The sequence below is a fragment of the Polistes fuscatus genome, unplaced genomic scaffold (assembly GCF_010416935.1).
Source record: "Polistes fuscatus isolate 324 unplaced genomic scaffold, CU_Pfus_HIC Scaffold19, whole genome shotgun sequence".
In the NCBI taxonomy this organism is placed as follows: domain Eukaryota; kingdom Metazoa; phylum Arthropoda; class Insecta; order Hymenoptera; family Vespidae; genus Polistes; species Polistes fuscatus.
The window spans coordinates 656255-676842 of record NW_025113095.1 but is presented as its reverse complement, the minus strand read 5'-3'; the positions used below and the strand labels follow the sequence as shown (position 1 = coordinate 676842).

The 20588-nt window shown below is 36.3% G+C and overlaps 1 protein-coding gene across 1 annotated transcript in view; it reads right to left on the bottom strand.

The window, feature by feature from the left end:
* Positions 1–4180: 4180 nt before the first annotated feature.
* Positions 4181–20588, bottom strand: part of LOC122515883 (mucin-17-like) — a 30781-nt gene continuing 14373 nt past the window's right edge. The window contains exons 3-18 of the mRNA XM_043633377.1: positions 18979–20278; positions 18232–18863; positions 18101–18157; positions 14479–15798; positions 14191–14343; positions 9285–12258; positions 8206–9164; positions 7415–7531; positions 7261–7341; positions 7007–7195; positions 6409–6939; positions 6250–6318; positions 4989–5730; positions 4698–4918; positions 4321–4623; positions 4181–4249 (exon numbers count right to left, since the gene is read on the bottom strand). Coding sequence (XP_043489312.1) covers positions 4181–4249; positions 4321–4623; positions 4698–4918; positions 4989–5730; positions 6250–6318; positions 6409–6939; positions 7007–7195; positions 7261–7341; positions 7415–7531; positions 8206–9164; positions 9285–12258; positions 14191–14343; positions 14479–15798; positions 18101–18157; positions 18232–18863; positions 18979–20278 — 9717 coding nt within the window. The remainder of the gene's footprint in view (positions 4250–4320; positions 4624–4697; positions 4919–4988; positions 5731–6249; positions 6319–6408; positions 6940–7006; positions 7196–7260; positions 7342–7414; positions 7532–8205; positions 9165–9284; positions 12259–14190; positions 14344–14478; positions 15799–18100; positions 18158–18231; positions 18864–18978; positions 20279–20588) is intronic.

The following is a 20588-nucleotide window of genomic DNA, read 5'->3' as shown; positions in this document are numbered from 1 at the left end:
TCAATCATGTCGAGGATGAAAGGTCCTAATCGGCACGAGTTACTGGTTGTAATTATTTAAATAAATTAGTGACGAGCACATGAGTAATTCCTTTCTAGGAGTTACTCATGAAAATTGTATATTATATTGTATATTGTATTGTATATTTTATATTAGTTCAGGATAGGTTTTCTTGTCTCACCGGTTAAATTCATTTAATTAATAATGCAATTAATAAATGCACTTTCTTTTTTATTACGTGTTTTGTTCGTGGTTAGTAGTGGTGAAATCGAGCATTTATTTACTCGTTTTTGTCCAGAAAAGCATGTAATAAATGTCTTACATGCATTGCTTCGTACTTAGTTTATCTAATCGCGATTAATTTTGATATATCGATACTTCGATATTATAAATAAATGAGCAAGAAGACAAACCATTCGCGACGGATAGATTCTAGCAGTTAAGTGGTGGCTCAAAGCCCAGTTCTTTTATTAGAACAGCCAACTTAATGAAAGGAGTCGTCCGAGGTTTTGAAATATATTAAAAGATATTAAAAGATATTAAAAGTCATTATTTATTAAATAAATTGAAGAGTCCTTAATCGCTTAGATGAATTTTTATAAAAATGTATATTTATATGTTATGTATATATGTGTTTTTAATCATATTTTTTAGATCAGGATTTTCAGCTTCTAATGTACTAATCTCCCGTTTCTCCCCCCTATACTTTCTGCGTTCTCATCTATACGTGTGCCCAGGTGCTACTCGTATGGGTGAGAAACAGTTGGTATAGGTTTAGTTTTAAGTTTTTCCCCTATTGGCGGCTGTCATTGTGCTAGTGATTGCACGATGTACTTTACACCTGTATGTGCGTATTAGGTAGTGTACTGTACATCGTTTCGTGATAGTTTTTAATTAATGAATTATTTAATATTTAAAGTAATACTTAGTATAGCACACCTAAGAGTTAGGTGTTATATGAAAAATACACATGGTTGTATTTTTCTATTTATATTACATTTTTCTAATTTTTTTTTTTTCGAATCGTTTTGAATAGTAGAGTTCCCACATTTGTTTGTGGAAATTTAACAATACTTGTATTATATTAGTATGCTGATATATACTAGTATGTACCAGTATTTTTGCTTTAGTCATTATTGCAATAATCATTAGCCTTGGCAGTCGATTACAGCATTGGTACGTACTCCCATAAGTTTAGAAAAGACGCGTTTGAACTAGGGTGTCGGAGGTGCCCCGGGGCATGCTCTCTAGTTTAGGCTTTTGCACCCTGGTGGTATGTGAGAGAATCGTGGAGTGAGAGGGTGGGTACGCATGTGTATTTGCTCTTTTTAAATATGGGTAATTGGCAGGCAGGTAGCATACTTCTTTGAGCGAATGTGAAAACTTTAATTTTAAGTAGGTAGGATCCAGGAAAGGCACGAGGTTTGCTTCCACTCCGGAGTGGAAATTTCGCCTCCTGGTTAATACAGAATTCTTACAAAAATTTTTTTTTATTCATTCATTTTTCATTCATCATATTTGTAAATTTATTTTGTAACTCTTCTGTAATACTTGTATATGTATCATGAGATTCAAAGGAATTTGCAACGATTTGAAAGATTTATTTCTATTTCGATTCTATCTCGAACGAGATAGAGTCGAACAATTTCGCAAATACTTTGATCCATTTGATACTTAGTTTTAAGTATTTTAATATTAGCACTTCGCACAATCGCGATTTTCTCAATTAGAAATATAACGAATGAATGAAATGAAAATATTGCAAGAAAATGCATAACATTTATTGCATTATTTATTTCAATTCTATTTTATTTTTTGATATTAAAAGTGCGACGTGTTATTAGGTCATCGATAATTATCTGCTTGGACATTCGTTTAATTGTGCTCGTGTATATGTCATTAAACTCTAAGTTCATTGATGGTCCACGAGCTTGAATAACTAACGGAAAATGTAAATTAATTTTTTAATAATCGAGAATTAGAATTATCAAACAAAATACGAGTTAATTTGTAAAAAAAAGTATGAGAAATTTTATCTTGCTTCCACGTAGAAAATGTCCAATGCGGTTTTCAGGGATGCAGAAAGAAGAGGCTAAATGCCGAAGAAGCTAATTGCCGAAGAGGCCCCCACTTAATTGTGGCTGAAGAGGGCAACTACATAGACTATCGAGTTATTTTCAAAAGTTCAACAGTAAGTTCGAACTTTTCGAGAATAGCTCTCTAGTCATATTTTATATTTTATTATATTACTTTCTTTGCTCGTCATTAATTTGTAGTTGTAATTGGAGATGATGGACCATTCCATCTCCTTGAGACACCAAATTTGTCTCTATATCGTCAGAAAGATGCATATGTGTTTAATTAGAGTCAAAAATATTAAAATTTTCGTATTATTATATTTTGAAGCGTAAATAATGTTCGGTAAATATTACAGTCATTTCTTTTTTCTTGTTCCGTCTTTAAGATTTTTCAATGTGATCGTATATTTTTAAATTTGCAAGTTTTCTTTTCTATATATTGCAGTTTCAAATTAATTCATAATAATTAATAGATATTATTTTTTTTTAGTAATTTAATATTTGTACTTTTCCTATTTCTTTTTATTTTTATTTATTTTATGTAAATGTAAAATCACGCGTTTAAATTCTATTTTATTGCAACGGTAAATAATGATTTGATAAAAATTAATAGAGAATTCAATTGAAAAGTGCATCTGTGAATTGGACGATTTATATGTCAGGCTATTTTATCACTTGATTGTATATTAATATAGTTTTCTTTTTGTTACAGGTGATCATCAATGGATTTATCATCTACTTGTTTTGATTTTCTCTTACTAGAGCTTTTAATATAATATATGTATATGCATTTCTGAAGGCACACACAAATACTTATTATTACATATACTTTATAATTTGCTTTTCTAGAAAAAAATGGACGAAATAAAAGAAAGAAATAAATATACCAAAACAATATGCACACGCTACCAGCTTTATTATACAAAAAAGAATAAAAACGTATGCCCATTTGAAGGGTTACGAATAAACTGTACAAAAAAAGAGAAGAAATAAAAATAAAAAAGAGAAAGTAAAAGGCAGGAAGGAAAAAAATGTGCTGGTGACATTTTCATGTCTTTCTCACTCTCTCTCTCTCTCTCTCACCCTATCTCTCCCTTTCACTCATACTATCTCACTCTCATTCACTCTTTTTCTCTCTCTTTCTATTTACCTATATATCTCACTTTCTTTTCTCACTCTTAAATGTATCTTAAATTACCACCATCTGTCTCTCTCTCTTTCTCTCTCTCTCTCCCGCTCATGTTTATCTTTCTCTATCTCTCTCGGCAAGCATCAACAACGTACATAGTCGCCTTTAATTCGACCTTCGTGTGTGGCCCTCAGCTTGGAGCTAAGTACAAAGCTCGCGTCGCGAATCGTTTCGTCTTTCTTCATTCGTATCTCTTCCTCTCTCCTCTCTCTTTCTCCCTCTTTCTCTCTCCTCCTCCCTTTCCCTTTCTCTCTCTCGTGACGAGGCGTGACCCTTGCGATTAATTACGTTAATTACGACGAACGTTACAAATGTCTCAAGCGGTATATATCTGCCCGTTTCTGTGCGAGAGAGTCCAAGCCAAAAGGGTTGAAAGGGGCTGAGAAATGGGCCCTACCCTAGAAACATTTACAAAGCGTCGTATTTCTAATTTTTCTGTCTCCTGTCTGCTTATTTTTTTTTCTTTTTCTACGTTCCAATTGTTCGTCATTGTTGAAAGAAAAGATTAAAGGAAGAAGAAGAAGAAGCAAATTCAAAAAAGAAAAAAAAATGAAAAAGCAAAGCGAACAATTCGCTGCATTAAAAATCAACTTTCTTTCTCTTTTTTTCTCTCTCTTGTTTCCATTTTCTTTTCTCTCTCCTCTAGAAAAAAAAAGAAAAAATAAAGTTATTAGATAACTGTGCAAAGCGAGACGATCGCTACTGCCAAAAATTTGTGAATGTTTAAGTAAATAAAATATAAATATTAATCGTCCATCACACCGTTGAAACTTTCGTCGAACATTTTTTCACGTTAACTCGAAAAATTAATACATTGATCTATAAGTTTTAGGTCCGTCCGTTATAGATCTAGATCTAATGATGACGCGGTTTCATCGATGCTTATTTCAAGAATTTTGTAGGAAATTGCATTTTATCCGACAGCCTCTGATACGATTTTCGTGCCGTTTCTTACGAAAGACTGCAACTGTTGTGCCGCACCCTGTAAAATATAATATAATCAATCATAAAGAGTTAAATAATTTATTTTTCAAATAAATATTTGTCCATTACCGTTATGGCAGCACCAAGGAACTGACTGAACGCTCTAGTAGCACCAAGAGCAACGTTCACCACTTGATTCCGGGCACCCTCTCCACCTACGCCATTATTATTTTGTGCATTTTGAAGTGGATTAACGAAATTGGCGAACCCACTGAAAAGCGGTGGTGGATAAGTCGAGCTAGGTGACCACGTTGTCGTTTGCGGTCTTGGTCTTGAAGTCGATGGTCTTCCCGTCGTACTGGTTGGTCTTGTTGTAGTTGGTCGAGAAGTACTCGTGCTCGGTGGAAGTGAAACGAGATTTTTCTCTAGACTCTGAGCAAACAAACGAATCGTTGAACGTATAAACAAATTCATAGTTATTCATCAAAATAAAATATTTGACTTACAGCCAATTGTAATTGTTCTCGAAGATTAGTAGCTGGAGTGGATGGTTCGATGCCTTGAGCCTTCAAAAGGGCAGCCAAAAGAGCTGCATTGTTGATCTCAGGTGATCGCGTAGTCGTAATTAATGGAACTTTGGCTTGACCAGATAAAATAGCTCTCAAGAAAGCTTCGTCGTCTAGAGCCGATGTCGGAGCGGGTGTCCCAGGTTTCTGGTTTTTCTTGTCTGCAAAGAAAAAATGAGAAAAATCCATGAAAGTACAATTTTACGTAATACGACCTAATCCTCAACTCACTTGATTGCTGAAGCGAGTTAAATAGTGCTGACAAGAACTTGGCGTCATCTTCCGGTGAATACGTTGAGCTAATAACATTAGGAAGTCTAGGATTTGGATTGTTCAGTAATACTTGTGTCGTAGTAGTTACTGGTTTCACTGTGGTTGTCGTCGATGTCGTCGATGTCGTTGGTTTCGTGGTATCAATAATTATCTCAGAAATGTTAACCATTCTAGGCGTAATAGACGATTGAGTCGTTACAACAGGTCTCTGCGTGATCTCAACGATTCTCGGTGTCGTTTTAATTGGCTTCGTTGTAGTTTTAACAGGTTTTACTGTGGTGGAAGGTCCGAAGAAGTTTCCACCAAAAAGCGCTTGCAACAAGCTGGCACCTATTCCTTGAACAGGTGCTGATGTCGTAGTTTTAGGCTTGGAAGGTATAGATTTTGCTGTGACGATAATCGGTGATTTGGTCGTACTACTCGATACCGAAGCACTGTGAGTTTGAGCACTGGCAGCTAAATCGGAGATTTTAATAGGTTTTTCAATAATGGTAGGTGTCGTAGTAACTGGTTTCGATGTTGATGAAGATATCGTTGAAGCTTTAGTAGTAGAAGATGGTAATAAATCGATGATTATCGGTGCGGATGACGACGCTTGAGGTAGTGGCGATACTTGTATGGAATTTGGAGATGCATTTGCAAATTGAATAGCTTTTGGTGAACGAGTAGGTCCAGCATTATTCAGGGCAAGAGATAGAATCTGAATAACATGATATAATTACATGTTGTAAGTGTTGTGCGATCTTGATAATAACAGTTGTTTCAGTTTTTTTTTTTAAATATTATCCTATTAGGTAAAACAAAGCACATTTTGCATATATCACGGTGATTCACTAATTCCAAGTGTTATTTCTGTGTAGTTTGAGAAACACGAGAAAGGAATTACTAGAAATATGTATATCTTGAATTATTACATGCTAGTATTAAAAACGAAATAAGGATTGTGCAAATAGTGAAAGGAAAGTTCGTGTACACACGTTTCTCGCTTCTCCACGGAATATTGCTGGAGTAGCTGGACGATAATTACTATCCACTTTGCGCTCTCCACAGCTTTATTAGTTAATGATGACTTAGGAACTGTTTACCTTGTGTTTTTGCTCTTACATACGTAATTGTTCTGTTAGCCTTTTCAGAATCTACTAAACGTTTTCTATTCTTTCTTTTTTACAATATTTAAGTTTAGGTAAATTATATAAATAAACTTAGGTCGTTATACTACCTTATCGGCTAAAAGCTTTTCCACGTCGTTCAAAGTTTTCTGTGTTGTTGGGCCACCATTAGGCTGTAACTAAAACAAATTATATATTTCTATCTAAATCTGTTTTTTAATAAAGAAGACAATTTTTAATGGCATATAAGAAAAGTTTAATTCACTTACAAGGGAGTTCAAAAATGCCAGATCGTCGAACGTTGTACCAAAAGCATTCTGGGTTCGCATATTTAGTGGTGTTGTTGCTTGTAAAGTTACTGTAGTTGGAGCTGGTGTGGTTGTGGTTGTAGTTGTTGTAGGAGCTGGTGTGGTTGTGGTTGTAATTATTGTGGGAACTGGTGTGATAGTAGTAGTAGTAGTAGTAGTAGTAGTAGTTGGAGAAGGTGTAGTAGTCGTAGTAGTAGTTGTTGTTGGAGCTGGTGTAGTAGTAGTAGTAGTAGTTGTTGGAGCTGGTGTAGTTGTGGTAGTAGTAGTTGTTGTTGGAGCTGGTGTGGTTGTGGTTGTAGTTGTTGTTGGAGCTGGTGTGGTTGTGGTTGTAGTTGTTGTTGGTGCTGGTGTTGTTGCGACAGTAGTAGTTGTCGATGTAGGCATTTCAGTAGTAAAGGAAGAAGACACGATACCAGAAGCTGGTGTAAAAACTTCTACAAACGGACCTACAGGACGTGTATCGAAAACTGGATTACTTTCATTCGAGTCGTCCTAAAAAGTGAACCAAAAATTAGGAAATTGAACTTATAACGTACAGCTTCTTTCAAATAGAACGCACCAAAGTATTGGATGCAATCGATGCAGTTATTACTGGAGAATTAGTGGTAATTCCAAAAATCTGATCCAAAGGATCCCGCCATGGAAAACCTGGAGGAGCCGTTACCTGATCACCATTGGATTGACCGTTCAACAAATTGTCAAAGGAAGGTATTCTCGAAGACGATGCTGGTCCTTCGCTTGCTGCACTCTGATGTAAAATATGAACTTTATTGTAATAACATTTTACAAATAATATTACAACATATCACTTACTGCAACTGAATTTATGTTGACACTGACAACACGTGGGTTGGTGCTAGGTGCACCATTAGTCCAATAATTAACAAATCTGTCCTGTTAATTAAAAATAATGTGAAGCTAGTAAATTAAATCATATTTTTTTTGTCTGTTCTTTTGCACTTTTTACCTGTCCAATATATACCGAGTTACGTTGACCTGCAGATTCTCTAGATCTACTACCTTCATCCCTCTGTCGATCTTGAAAAATACGACCAGCCCCATTGATACCATTCCGTCCAGATCCCTAAAAATGAAGAAGACTCATTAGTATGTCATAAAAATACATCAACTAATATAAAAGGTTTATCAAATCATGTAAGCGTAGCATTAGAAATATCGAAATATGACTTCCGTGTAATTAGGTGACTACAGTGAGTGCTGTGAGGGTGCGAAAAATATTTACAAAAGTGCCAAAACGAAAAGAAAGAAAATTTTCTATGTACAAGTTTCTATACAACTCGACATCATGTTTCGATACTTTTATCCTGTTGAAAAAGAACGTCAATTAAATATCATATTTACGATGGGTTTATGGAGCTCTATGGGAGAAATTGAACAAGTTTTATGATTTGAATCCGATTGCTCGAGATCTTTTTAAAATATATACAGAAAGAAAGTAAGAGAAAGAAAGGTAAAATAAAATACAATTATCAACGCATGCTTTCGCAGTGTCACATTTATCTACTCGACTCATAAAATTGACACTAGTCGTGACACTGGGAAACTATTAGTGTAGCTACGAAATTATGTCAAATTAAATAAAAGCGTTAGTATACTACTTATTAATACTGCTGTCAATTTCTATTATTTGTATTGATGTTGAAAAAAATAATTTCGATATAACAACAGCAGTATCGTTCCCAAAAAAATCGGAAAGAAATGAAAATTACGATCTCGAACAAATTGTCAACTCGTCACAGATTTATGATGAACGAATTTAAAGATGTGGGATAGAGATACCATTGTATTTGTGGTCGCGAGGCTACCGGGGGTACCAAGTGGGCCCAAGAAATCGGCTCCACCTCCGTTGGATCCGCTGATCGCGTTACCAGTAAGTCCCAAATCAACGGTGCCAAAGTTTTGAGCATTTGTCATCAGGTTGGCGACGGGTCTACGATTATTATAATAGCTCGGGGCTTGGTATTGATTAAAAGTGCCTTGGTTAGCCTGGTTATAAAAGAACACGGGTGGTGGTCTGTTAGTGGTAGTTGTAGTGCTAAGAGAAAAGACAACCTCGACCGGATTGCTTGGTGGATCTGGTATGATCGTGCCATTTGGGAACTTCCGAACCAATCTGCCATCAGGGTAGATACCAAATATGACGTATGGGCTGTCAACGTTTCTAGCATCGATGAGATTATCTTCTGGACGTTTCCTGACGATCGTTTTGTTAGGATAAATCCCGTAAACGTGATAATCGCGTAGAGGAACTCTGGTAGACGAGCTAGGACTAAATCTAGGCGCTGGAGTAAGCCTGCTACCGCCAAATCGACCCATATATGGACTAGTGAACGTCGTCTGAGTGGTAGCTGGAGATTCCGATGAAAATTCAGGCATGCTGGGAATAGTTTGAGATGTGGTAGACGGTGCGGTGGTCGTAGTAGTCGCGGCACTTGAACTCGAAGCTGGGGTCGAAGTTGTTTCTGCCGTTAAATCCATCGTTGTTGTTTCGACGTCTGTGTCCATCCCGGATATTGAATTGGAAATGTCTGGAGGCAATGTAGCAGAGGCTGGCATTGTGGAAATACTCATCGACGCTTCGGTGGAGATCAGATTATCATTTATATCAATGTTATCTTCCGTAGGTTGCATAACAGACGTCGTAGTCTCAATTGCAGTGGTAGTTTCAGATGGACGATCGGTTGTTGTTGAAGATGCTGGTGTAGTCATGGTCGTTGTCGTCATCGTCGTAGTCGTCATGGCCGTCGTTGTCGTCGTAGTCGTCATGGTTGTCATCGTCGACGTCGTCGTCGTCGTATCAATAGATGTCGATGTGCCAGATGGAGAGGATTCAGTGATCAAGGAATTGGAAGAGTCTGACGTTGTTGTGGTTGGAGACTCTGTGATGATGGTGGAAGGAATGATGGTAGTTTCGTTCATTTGATCGAATTGCATTGTTCCTGAGGCTGCCGTCCCTTGGGCAGTTGCTGGTGTTGCATCCTGCAAACGGTCAATATCAGTTGGAGTGGTGTTCATGAAATCAAGGGGTGGTAATGAGGGATCTGTGAGTATTATCGTTGTGGTTGTTTCGATTGGCCGGTTAGTGGTGATAGTCCCAGTAATATTTGTTAAATTCAACAAATCTGTATCAGTTGTTAGTAACGGTGGGTTAGTAGTTACCTCTGCATCGTTAACAACCAATTCCGTCGAAGTCATTTCAATTGTTTGGTTAGTTCTGTTGCTTTCGATTGATTCATCAAGAGCCTGTTCGGTTATAGTTTCGGTAATAATTATTTCAGGGGCTTGACTCGTTGAAATATCATCATTATTAGTTACTATTTCCGTAGTAGTTGTGGGCTCTGTTATTGCAGCGGTTGACATGGGCTCGGTTGAAACGAAATTAGTACTACTTCTATCATTGATTACAGTCGACTGAGTTAAAAATTCGATGTTTGCGGATGATAATGTAGTTTCTGTTGTACTAGTGGGTATTTCAGTGTCAGTATTTAAAGGATTTCTTGTCGACAATTCATCATCATTTACCACAGTGGTTGTTGTCAACGATTCTGCTACCATACTTGGAGTAGATGAGACCGATATATCTATACTTCCTACAGGGGTAGTTGTCTGAGTCTGGGTCGTGGTTGATTGAAAATCATAACTGAGTGTCGTCGATTCAAGATCAGCAGTAGAAACAGTCGTTGTTTCTTCGTCCTGCGTAATCTCTAGAGAACTCTCAGTTATATTCTCAAATTCTTCATTCGGGACAATTCCTATTTCGTTTTCGATGGGTTCAGTGGTAGTAGTAATCTCAACATTTTCTAACGTCGTTCCTAATTCGAAACTGGTATCATTTGTCTGAATAAATTCCACTTCGTTTTGTGTTACATTAAGTGCTAAACTATCGTCCACAATTTCAGTATTAGTAATCGTTGTTGGGCTTAAAGGAGTGGATTCTATTTCATTTTCGGACAGGTCGATTGCTAAAGTAGTCACTTCTTCACGTTCTGAACTGATCGTTGTCGTCTCTACCTGTTCTGATGGAACTTCGGTAGAAAACTCTGGTACATTCTCCGTAGTACTGTCATTAAGGGAACCGTTGTCAATATTTATCATCGTTGTACTAGAATCAGTGGTCAAACTACTTTCAATATTTTCCACATTTGTTTCCAAATTAATTGTATTTGAAATATTGTCCAATCTAGTTTGAACGGAGGTCTCGTTCATAGCTTCCGAAAACAGGGACTTCGCGATTGTCATTAATTCTGTGAGTAACGTGTCATTAGGAGCATCGGTAATAGTGCTTTCTAAAGTAGAATCTTGTAAGGTCGTTGGTAGGAAAGTAGTCATTTCTGTTGAATTAATGGGACTCTCTGGGGTGATATTTACACTGGATTCATTCTCAAGGCTTATAGAAGATACAGGTTGAGTTAGCAATTCTATATCCAATGTTAAATCAGAGCTTTCAGCGTTCGCTGTTGTGCTCGAATCTGTTGTAGAACTAGTTTCAACGTTATCCAAAGTATTTGTTTCTGAATCATTGAAACCTACTGCTTCTTGAATGGACGCATCCATCGATACAGATGTGATATCATCAGAAATTGTAGTGGTTTCTTGTTGTTGAACGATCGTGGAATTCTCAACTGGATTATTCGAAATGATATTTGTATCCACATCAGACGTTGAAATTGGTATCTCGGTTGTTGCATCTGGAGTCGTTGTTAAAGTTGGTGGTAAGGTTGTTAGACCTATAGAACTTTGCAAACGAGATAAAATATCTTGAGCAAAGTCTATCAACCTCGTACGGAAAGTCGTTACTATTGGTAGATCAGTCGTTGTTCTTATAGTTGACGTGAAATCATTCGATTCACTGCTACTCGAAGTTACGTCAGATTGTTCTATAGTGTTACTCTCGATACTTTCAGTGGACGTTTCAATGGGAGAAGTCGTGGAAACGACAGATGATGCCTGTGAAGTTGTTGATTCGGTAGGGACGATAGTTGTGATGTCCGATGAGGCTGAGGAATTTTCTACATTTTGTGTTGCACTTGTTGTTGGAATAGTATCCATGTTATTAGTCACTTCCGTAGTCTCTGGTAAATCTACTAAACGACTCTCGATAGTAATCGATTCCGTAGTACTAGCTACGTCTGTACTGGAACTCATCGTCTCGACTGAATTCGATGACTGGGTCACAGTAGTTGTAAGAACATCGTTCATAGAAGTTACTGTCGTAGAGGTAGGTTCCATTGTTGGGGTAGAAGACAAAGTGTCCATAAGATCATTGGTAAAAGACGAAGTATCTACAGGATCTGTACTAATTGGACTATCTTGCGTCGTTGACATTTCTTCAACAACAGCAACACTAGTAGACAACTCGTCAGTTGTCGTGTTAGTTTCTATCATTGAATCTGGAATGGTGGACATTGACCCAATGGGTTCAACAGTCGTGGATATATTTAATGACTCGGGTAAACCTTCCGTAGTAACCGTGGGGTTCTCCATATCCTGGTTTAAGTTTTCGTTCGATAGATTATCCGGTTGGGTGTTGGTAGTGTTTGGGGTCTGTGGGCTCGCGATCTCTACATTCGTGGGACTCGTGGTATCATTGTTAGAATTGGCGTTGCCATTGGTGCCGTTAGTTGCGTTGTTAGAGTCTACCTGAGTTACAGTGTCATTAAGTCGTTGCTGTTGAGAATTCCCTTGTTCGTTTTGGACGCTAGCCGATTCCAATGCTTGATAGTATGTTAAGAATTTGGGCTCTCCAGGACTGGAAATATCAATAGGTGGTGGTAGTGCTGAACCAATATTCTGTAATCAGAAAATGAGAGGTGCGTGCAAGTGCTATACATATAATAATGTGCCGCGTGGTGTAAATTAGATATATTTCTATTTACAAATCGATTGTAGATTACCTAGAAGAAAAGAAACGATCATTAATACCGATTGATACAGCTTGTTTAGCCAATTAAGTGAGCATACACCATCTCTTGGTAAATCCCTGAACTAGATGAGAAAGAGTACGAACAGGAACACCTGAGAAACTAGCTAATACTATGAAATACTATGAAATACTATGATATACTATATGTAATCGGGTATATAGCAGATAAACTCGTTCTTAAGGTTAAAGATCTCTCTTACACGGCTATCTAGAAAACTAGATAGCCGTTCACTTGGAAGTCTTTTTCTACTTGTATAGAAATATCTTGCAACTTTAAGCACCTTCCACAGATGTGGATTCTGTCTTCGGACTGAACAAAATTCTTCAATTAAGATCGCAAAGAGAGAGAGAATGTCAAACTTCCAATCGATTCTAATTTATTCCACGAATGATAGTCAAAATTTACTGAATTTTTCGATGAATTAAAAAGAAAAATCAATAAAGCCAAGACAAATGTCATGTTTTTGACATATTAACTTACAAGTTGACCTCGATTAACGTGCCGCATATTTCCTTCTTCCTATAAAACTCGATCCCCTACCACCTACGCCAAGTTCCAGGTACGTATATCGAATATATAAGAAATTCACGTATTACGCACACGATATCATACTTTCACCATCGTTACAGTAGTCACGTGGAATGTTCAAACAGGTAGAACAGGATAATCATCGCTATGTTCTATCACATTCAACAGGTATTACCATTTAGATGATTAATTCATTTGTTATCACATTAAAAACAAATAAAGAAAATCAAATAAATATACGCAAATACTATTTTGTCAAAATCTAAATTGAAAAAGAATAAAAGATATTTTAATTGCTATATATATATAGCACACATAAAGTAAAGTTATAAAGTAAGGACGAAAAACTACGTATCGCGTGCAATGCAAGAAGCAATACATTTATTACAAAATAATATATATAAATTTTTCGTGTAGTACAATACTTTCATATACGTTATTCCAAATTTTTGAACAAATGTTACGTCAATATGAAGAATAGAAATGTTAATATTTGGCTAAATATCTACGGTGCATTAGTGTATGTATCTAGAATATATATGTTCTATAAGAAAAGAAACCCTTTCATTATTTTTCTTTGTTTTTTGTTCTATGAAAATCCTTGAAATCCACGTGCAAATTAATGACGTTCTAAAAGTGACAATATTTTTCGAGGTGCTGCATGCTAGAGCGTGATAATTTGAGAAATCACATCGAAACCCTAATAACTATAGCGAACATCGTATTCACGATCATATATATTATAATAAAATCAAATAATGTCTATATACCACAACCTATAATAAATGACTGATATAAAAAAAAATATATATATATATATTTATAATTAAAGAAAAATGGCAATGCTGTAAAAATAAGAAAATAATAATAAAATAAGCGGGATTAATTATATAATCAGTAATCACTATAATAATCTAACGAAGATTATTCGTATCAAGGCTCTCCGAATCGAGAATTCCATTGGGGCTGGTAGTAATACCAAGATCGGTGGACCGAGATGGCGGTGCGACACTCTCCAAATCCTCTTCGATCTTCGTGGTGAATACCTTTTAAGCACACAAAATAATAACCACGTGATTCTTCCTAATGTTCATATTTATTCATACGGAGCCAGCCTAAGAAGCCATCCTCGATTGCAAACAATTTGCTTACCTTTTCGTTTTACCTTTTTTTTCGCTTGATACCTCAACAATATGGTTTATTCAAAGAGATAAAAAGAACAAGAAATTGAGCGTGCCCAATATGTTGCATAGAATTTATGTTATCTTACCTCTATCGGAGTTATTTGGGTTGTCGAAGAACTTGTAATCGAAGGTACAGTTGCTTGATAACCCGTTGATTTTCTAACGAACAATTCAGCTCCTTTGTACCTAGCACTGAATCTTGGTGGTGATCCATTTGGGGTAATCCTAGGAGTAGAGCTCTGTAACAGAAAATTCAAATATTTCTATTAATAAAACAAAACATTATTTATTACGTTTAAAAAATTCATCATCGAAATTATGAAACTTATAATCGGCAATGATTACAAATAATAAAATGAAAAAAAAATACTTACTCCGTTGTTAACGTTGCTGTAGGATTCAGCAAAAATCGGTGTCTTGTTACCCAAAGAGCTGAGAAGCGGCGCTACAGTACTGCGGAGTTGTTCGAGAAGAGTATTATTACCACTGAGAAAGGCACTTCTGGTAGGATTGAAGATGTTGCTGGAACCAGTATTACCATTGCTGCTGTCGGTAATACCAGATTCAATCGAGTTAGTATCGTTGCTGATCCTAACGCTAACTTGTGGTTCTTGCGGTATCGATCGAGTAGTCGGTGTTGAACTTTTCAAAGTCGCGTGGTACTTGGGTGTCTTAGGTGTGATTGCTACACCCGAAGTACTGTCAACCTTGTTGGTTGACTGTACCGAGGTCGTTGGTACTTCCGAATGTCTACGATAAGTCGCTGTTCTTGGCCTAAACTCTCGTCTTTTTGAAGACGTTGAAGTAACTGTTGTAATAGTTTTTGGAATAGGATCGAAAGGCTTCAAAATATCAACCTTTTTTCTACTGTATCTGCTGGTAACCAAAGACGTTCTTGACGTAGTTTGCTGAGGAATCTCGTTAATTTCTTCGACGATCTTGTCTTTGATCAATTTTTTCGGATAACGAGTTTGAAAGTTAACTTTAGTCACGCTGTTCAACATTCTTGGCTTCTTCGTTTGATTCTCTTCATTCTCGATCGTTGAAAAGGATTGTTGTTTGTTCGATTTGATCTTACTCGTATCCTCGATAACATCAGTGAGACCATTGGTAGAATCTCTTTCCAAAGATTTGTTACGTCTAGCTATAAAATTGTTTGATTTGAATTCTTTGATCGCACTTCTAGGTGTACTATTAAAACCTTTCACAGGTTTCGAAGTAATAGAAGATAAATCTTGAGTTTTGCTTTTACGCGTTGAAGAATTTTTCAATAAGGTTCCATCGATCATCGTCGAAGAGACTTCCTCGGTAACTTTGGTCACTGTCTCGACAACATAATTCGGAGTATCTTCGTCAACCGATATCGACGTTACTGTTCTCTCAGATATAACTCTTCCCTTTTTTTGACGAGACGCCCTCGATTCGTGATCAGAATTTTCCTCAAACTGATCTTGCCTACCTCTAGAAAGCTTCTCCAGTTTCCGCTGATCATCCGCTCGACTGGTCTTACTAACTTTCGCTAGTTTGTCAACCTTTTTCGTTTCTTCGGCAATCGACATATCAGTTGTCCTAGATTTGCCTGTCAAATCCAAAACATTTTCTTGCTCGTTCAATTCAGGCTTCACCAATCTCCTAGCTAATTCCAATTTCATTCTTGATCTTTCTGAGAATAGAGCAGACGATGATTTCTTTCCCTGTAAAAAGATCGATCGAACGAAGGATCTATCGTAAGACATTTGTTCTAGATCAATTTCTCAATAAAAAGGAAGAAAAAATAAGGAAACAGAGAAAGAGAGAAAAAGAGAGAGAGAGTTAGTTAGTATGTTACCCTGATCATAGCGAAGAAAGTATCCATCTCCATAGAGGAATCCTTCTCAAGGTCATTGAGACGATGCAGACCGCCGAGAGAGAGTCTTTTTCATTCGTTCATTACATATTTTCCTACGATCCTACATCGTCTAATCTTTACGACTAACTAATTGTAACGTATAAAATAAATATAACATATGTGTAGTATATATCTATGAAAAATCCATTTAAGGAAAGAGGATGAGCCCGAGATAACGTAGGAAGGAAAAGATCCATCCTGCCAGTTGACTGGCAACCCTCTCGAGCCATGACTTCATCGAGCTGCTTAACAACTGAAACTTCAAGTTTTTTTTCTTTCCTTTTTCTACCTTATCTATCTTTTTTCTTTGCGTTATCTAATCGGTCAACTAATCGTGAAGCTTATGTGATTTGATTTTCTTCTACTACAAATTTAAAATCATTCTAATCAAGCGTATACTACTTGTCTAATATTTTTACAAAACTATATATAATATTTGGTTTGTGTAAATTATTTCTGTACAAGATGGATGACACTATACAATCGATCTATGATTTATGATCTATCTACTGTCATTACTTTTTTCTCTATTTCGTTGTTTAATTTGGTTTTTTTTTGCGTTGTTGTTGTTGTTGTTGTTGTTGCTAGTGCATTTATCTAATATAGCAAGAGTGATATTTTGTTTGCGTTTAGTAAAAGCCTGAGAGAAAAGGCAGAGAGACTGTAGGTAGAGGTAAATTTTGTAATTCGTGCGATTTCAAACGTTCACTCGCGTGTCAATTGTCATGGTCGTCTAGTACACGTAGCCTATCTTGTAAAAGTAATCCTTTCGATTGATCGAAAGAGGAAGCGAGAGAAAGAGAGAGAGAGAGAGAGAAAACGATCAACAAAAGCAATCTGGAGATCTATAATTACTAAGTATGCCGCCACATTCGCCACCACATTCGCCGCCATGTGTTTCGAATCAGAGAAAGAAATCCTTTTTTCATTTTTTTCTTATTTTTTCTTTGATTTTATTTTGTTTTATGATATGGAACATCGGACGTGCGAGATTACCAAGATACAGCTTTCGTGTCAGCTCCTTTCTAGCCTACATTTTGAAATCATTTTCTTCCGATTAACTCATTCTCTAAGTAATCTAATTTTATTAAAAATATTAGTCTTATGAAACGATCATGTGAGATCACCGTAATGATTAATTGTTTTTATTTAGAAAAATGTTATAGAAAATATGAACTTTCTCGATTTTTTCTCCATATATAGTTATAATGATTACTAATCATCCTGACTTTCTCATTGCAGGATGCAACATATAAATATTATAAATCTTATCGAATTGTCAATCACTTTGGCACGACTAGTTTTTACGAAATATAATTCTACAAAATATATATGTTAGCTTTCTCTTAAACAATTCTGTTCTCAACATCCTTCTAATCTATTCATAGTAATTAATCCGAACTTCATTTAAAAGCAAGTAGCATAAGTCTTCTATGCAACTGTCATAATCTTAGAAACAAATTCATGTATAAATTCATGTCTCTTTCTCTCTTTTCCTGAAACCTCGACAAAAATATGAAATGTTTTGAAAAAACAAACAATGAAAACCATAAAAGAGAAAGCGAAGAAGGCAAGTATCGTATTTCAATGACCTAATTTGAAATTGGAGAGCACACAGTAAGGTGAAATAAGTGGACGATCTGTCCAAAACCAGTTCACTTTCTCCTATATGGGATCCTTGAAAAATCCAGTTAAAACTTTAATATCCCTGATCCGAAACAACTTGCCAAAAAAAAAAGAATAAAAATATTGGATTGACCTTGAGAGTATTCCTCAATTTAAAAGGAACGACAGATACATCGACGATTGGTCGATTAATCAAACGATATGGCAAATGCAATTAATGAATAATAATCATTCGTTCACGGAAACTTTGTATAATTCTCGTAGCTTATAAATACAACTCAAGAAGCATAAATAGGAATTTAAGCTAAGCGATATCGTTTAGTTACACGTAATTACACGTATCAGTGGTTATTCAAGGCTGGTGAATGTTAAACCGATCGGAAGAAAGATGCGGAAGAAAGTTAATTTAAACGATAAAACTTGTAACGTGTTATTGCAATGTACAGCTAATAATAATAATTATAAATATTACATTAACTTACCTCGGTACTTGTTCTCGGGGTACTCTTAGTAACAGGAATTTTGAGATTAGAATTTTTCTGAAAATCAAATATCATCGGTGTGATTGTCGAGTAGAGTAAAAAAAGAAAGAATAACGAATAGAAAAACTTACCAATTGCGATAATCTTGCTTTGAAATCAGGCGGATAATTATCACTCTCTTCCGAATCTTTAGCAGGATTTACTTGTTCAACATTCTTGCTGCCTCTTCTTGGATTTTGATTTTTCGTTGTACTCGCCATGGTCGAAGTTGATTCATCAATGTTTAACTTCTTCGATCCTCTTCTGGTAGTTGGAACGATAGTGGTAGATTCTTTATTAATCGATCGATCATAACCAGAAATGATTTCATTGGTCTGTTCTTTTACAGTAGTACTACTCGATGAACTTTCGATCTTATCTAGATGACCAGGTCTTCTTCTTAGCGTCCACCCAGGATTACCACGAACTTGTGTAGGAGACATCTTTACTGGTTTATTCGGACTGGAAGTTATTTCGTCGGTTGGAAATTTTCTACCTCTGAACCCTAACCCATGATTAAAAAAATCTTCCTTCGTTGTATTCCTTCCTCCTTGAGAAACAGCCCGAATTCTTGACCTAACGCGAGATGATCCTTCGGTAATTGTACGACCCGATTCTCGTTGTCCTGTACTTCTCGTCGTTGAAATTGGAACTTCTGGAACCGGTAGTGTAGTGTACTCTAATGTCCCAGTTGTCATTTCCATCGGAATAGCTGTTGGAAAATCTAAAAACGTGAATTTTCCTTGTTATATACGTTTGTAAGAACAAACATTTTATAATAGAAGCTTTAAAAAGCATCGTATATCTGTATATTTTTGTATTATATTATTTTAACTTACCAATTAATTTTGGAGTAGTTGTCTCGGCTCTGATCCTTCCTCTAGAACGTCCACGATTATCTTGATCCTGAACCGTGTCTACCGATCTTGATCTAATTTCAGGATTTCTAAAATTCCTATCACCAGAAGACCTACGTTTGATCTCTGCTTGTCCTGAAACTCCATTAGAGGAGATTGATCTTGAAACGATATCCAAACTTCTATCTCTTGTTCTCGACTTGCCTGATTCGTTAGCAGAATTTCTCGAACGATCCGAACTTCTTCCACTGTTTCTATTTTTCGAACGAGTGGTAACAGTAGTCTCGATAGTTTCAGGCGTTGTAAAGTCAACGAACTTAGATGATCCTCTTCTGGATTGAACCGATCGCGAATTGGATGTACCAAGTTCATCGTTGGATTTTCTTCGACTTTTCGTTCTATCAGAATTTCTAGATTCTTTTATATTCGATCTAGAATATTCTCGATCGTCGCTTCGTCTATCCGCATTCCTAGAAGAAGATCTCGATGACGAATATTGATTCTCAGCAGCATCATTGATCGCAGTCGTAAGTTTTGGATAATCCGTAGTCGCCAAAATGAGTGGGATGTCAACTCGAATACTTTCAGACTCTGTCAATTGTATCGAATCTTCCGTAGTTTTTCCTCCTCTTTCCGAATCCTTCCTAGATCCTCTTGACGAACTATTTCTTCTAGTACTATTCGTCGAACTCTCAGAATTGAATCTCCTGCTAACTGGTAATTCTTTTTTTAATTCTTTATCCGTATAAGTCGTATGTATCTTTCTTCCAGTTCTCGATCTTGAGTTTTCCGTTGTCCCAGAAAATACCGATGGTCCGGTGTTAACGTTCAGCTGCTGATCATTCCCCTTTTTAACGGATTCTACTTTAGACGAGACTCTTCGCGACGCGTTATTCTCTTTTCTTTGCCTTGGTGCTTCCAACGTTGCTTCCTGATCGATTCTTCTTGAGATTTGTTTATGACTTTGTTCAGGTAAATATCTTCTCTCGTTTCTTTTCGATGATCTTGTTCTCGAATCAGCCAAATTGGTTGATTGTTCAGGATTGATCTTCTTATCAGCGACACTTCGATCTCTCGATCCAAAGGATTCTTTAACATTGTCAGAATTTCTTGAAACTTGCCTGTCGTTGTTAGATGCTCTTCGAGTTTCTGCCTTTCTTTCCCGATTCGATCTCGAACGCAACGATGATGCTGCACTGGTAGTTTCGAATTTATCTATTGATTTTCCATCGAATCTTGCTGTACCTCGGCTACCAAACGTTTGCGATCTCTGCTCTTCCACCTACGGACAATATATTTCTTTAACTTTAATATTTCTCATTTATTTTTTCTATTTTCTTTTTTTGTATAATATCATCAAACCCGTATAAGTGAATTTTTCTTCGTATTAATATTAACTTTATCGTTCGATTTATCGAAAGGAAAGTGTTATGCATTTGAACGAGTTGCGAAATTATTCACATCCGGTTTCGCTTCAGCAATACTCTATCCTACGTATTATTTATATATATATATATTTTTTTTTTTCGTTCTTTGCTGTCAGAATCGCTTTTAATTTATTTTAAATTCAGGGACAGGTTGCAAGTAATCCA